The sequence below is a fragment of the Blennius ocellaris genome (genome assembly GCF_963422515.1).
Source record: "Blennius ocellaris genome assembly, contig: SCAFFOLD_492, whole genome shotgun sequence".
NCBI lineage: Eukaryota > Metazoa > Chordata > Actinopteri > Blenniiformes > Blenniidae > Blennius > Blennius ocellaris.
Window position 1 is genome coordinate 1 of NW_027662013.1, and position 2,899 is coordinate 2,899.

Consider the following 2,899-nt stretch of genomic DNA (forward strand, 5'->3'; position numbering starts at 1 on the left):
GTTGGTCAACACTGAGGAGGGGGGGGGGGAGAGGGAGGGGGGGGGGGGGAGGAGGCTCGTCACTGTGTGTGTGTGTGTGTGTGTGTGTGTGTGTGTGTGTGTGTGTGTGTGTGTGTGTGTGTCACTCACAGAGCTTGACGTCGTTGGGTTCGTAGGCGTACAGGCGGTTGGCGTAGCGCCCGGCGATGTCGGCCCGGACCGTCATGGTGGGGTCTGCAGGACGGCAGGACACATTCTCTACCTTCTACCTTACATTATGTACTGAGACAAAGACACGCTGTGTCCCAGTGTCTCCTGTGAGGACGAGACGCCGTCTCACATCTGATCCTACTGAGACGTTTCACCTCCACTTGTCAGGACGTGTCTGATAAACTGTACGACACGTTCATCATTCATTCTTCATATGAAGCTGTGTATTATTATTATTCTCATACAAGTAACTAAGTAATAAAGTAGTGCAGTAAATAACTAAGTAATAAAGTAGTACAGTAAATAACTAAGTAGTACAGTAAATAACCAAGTACAAGGTGTTTTGTGCTTCAGCAACATTTCAGTGAAGAACAGGGAAGTTCTTACCAACGAAGATGATTCTGGGGACGTATTGTCCATCAGGGGACAGATGTTTGTCTGTGGTTTCGTACTGCAGAGGACGAGACAAAGACGTGAGGACAGTCAGAGCAGCACTGAGGGACACTGTCTCTGTCTGGGACAGACAAGACAACCTGCAGGCTCACGGGATGCTGAGGGACACTGTCTCTCTCAGGAGGAACTCCAGGGGGAACTACAGGAGGAACTACGGGGTGAACTCCAGGAGGAACTACAGGAGGAACTACAGGGTGAACTACAGGGTGAACTACAGGGTGAACTAGAGGAGGAACTACAGGGTGAACTACAGGGTGAACTACAGGGTGAACTAGAGGAGGAACTCCAGGGTAAACTACAGGAGGAACTACAGGGTGAACTACAGGGTGAACTACAGGGTGAACTACAGGAGGAACTACAGGGTGAACTACAGGGTGAACTACAGGGTGAACTCCAGGAGGAACTACAGGGTGAACTACAGGGTGAACTACAGGGTGAACTCCAGGGTGAACTACAGGAGGAACTACAGGGTGAACTACAGGAGGAACTACAGGAGGAACTACAGGGTGAACTCCAGGAGGAACTACAGGAGGAACTAGAGGAGGAACTACAGGGTGAACTACAGGGTGAACTCCGGAGGAACTCCAGGAGGAACTACAGGGTGAACTACAGGGTGAACTAGAGGAGGAACTACAGGGTGAACTACAGGGTGAACTCCGGGAGGAACTCCGGGAGGAACTACAGGAGGAACTCCAGGGTGAACTAGAGGAGGAACTACAGGAGGAACTACAGGGTGAACTAGAGGAGGAACTACAGGAGGAACTACAGGGTGAACTAGAGGAGGAACTAGAGGAGGAACTAGAGGAGGAACTACAGGAGGAACTACAGGGTGAACTCCAGGAGGAACTACAGGGTGAACTCCAGGAGGAACTACAGGGTGAACTACAGGGTGAACTCCAGGAGGTACTACAGGGTGAACTCCAGGAGGAACTACAGGGTGAACTCCAGGAGATACTACAGGGTGAACTCCAGGAGGAACTCCAGGAGGAACTACGGGGTGAACTCCAGGAGGAACTACGGGGTGAACTCCAGGAGGAACTACGGGGTGAACTCCAGGAGGAACTACGGGGTGAACTCCAGGAGGAACTACAGGGTGAACTACAGGGTGAACAACAGGAGGAACTACAGGGTGAACTACAGGGTGAACTACAGGGTGAACTACAGGGTGAACTAGAGGAGGAACTACAGGGTGAACTACAGGGTGAACTACAGGGTGAACTACAGGGTGAACCCCAGGAGGAACTACAGGGTGAACCCCAGGAGGAACTACAGGAGGAACTACAGGGTGAACTAGAGGAGGAACTACTGGAGGAACTACGGGGTCAACTACAGGAGGAACTACGGGGTGAACTAGAGGAGGAACTACAGGAGGAACTACGGGGTGAACTCCAGGGTGAACTACAGGGTGAACTACAGGAGGAACTACAGGAGGAACTACAGGGTGAACTACAGGAGGAACTACAGGGTGAACTACGGGGTGAACTACAGGGTGAACTACGGGGTGAACTACAGGAGGAACTACAGGGTGAACTACAGGGTGAACTAGAGGAGGAACTACAGGGTGAACTAGAGGAGGAACTACAGGAGGAACTACAGGGTGAACTACAGGGTGAACTAGAGGAGGAACTACAGGGTGAACTAGAGGAGGAACTACAGGAGGAACTCCAGGAGTCTCTTTAATGCCTCAGAACACAAACAGGACTTCCTCCCTGAGGTTGTGGGGTGTAATGCCTCCCTGCCGCCACCAGAGGGCCACACAGAGTCCAGAGTCCTACCATGAGGTTGAGGACGATGAAGTCTTCGTCCAGGATCTTCTGGAGCTTCACGTCCTCAGAAACGACTTTCTTCAGCGCTGCAGAGGACAAAGGTTACGCTGGAGCAGGACACCAGGGGACGTCTGTCCCCCGGCTTCCTGACCCCACCCACCACAGGAGATTAACCACCAGGAGTTGAACTACCAGAGGAGTTGAACTACCAGGAGATGAACTACCAGGAACTGAACTACCAGGAGATGAACTACCAGAGGAGTTGAACTACCAGGAGATGAACTACCAGGAACTGAACTACCAGGAGATGAACTACCAGGAACTGAACTACCAGGAACTGAACTACCAGGAACTGAACTACCAGGAGTTGAACTACCAGAGGAGTTGAACTACCAGGAGCTGAACTACCAGAGGAGATGAACTACCAGAGGAGTTGAACTACCAGAGGAGTTGAACTACCAGGAGATGAACTACCAGGAGCTGAACTACCA

The 2,899-nt window shown here is 51.6% G+C and overlaps 1 protein-coding gene across 1 annotated transcript; it reads right to left on the reverse strand.

Moving 5' to 3' along the window:
- Positions 1–129: 129 nt before the first annotated feature.
- Positions 130–2,494, reverse strand: LOC308148427 (anterior gradient protein 2 homolog; the record flags this gene model as incomplete). The annotated part of the gene is made up of 3 exons (XM_080521891.1): positions 130–213; positions 577–640; positions 2,418–2,494. Coding segments are annotated over 3 exons (225 nt in total), but the record flags the coding sequence as incomplete, so codon positions are not given.
- Between the last annotated feature and the right edge of the window lie 405 nt (positions 2,495–2,899).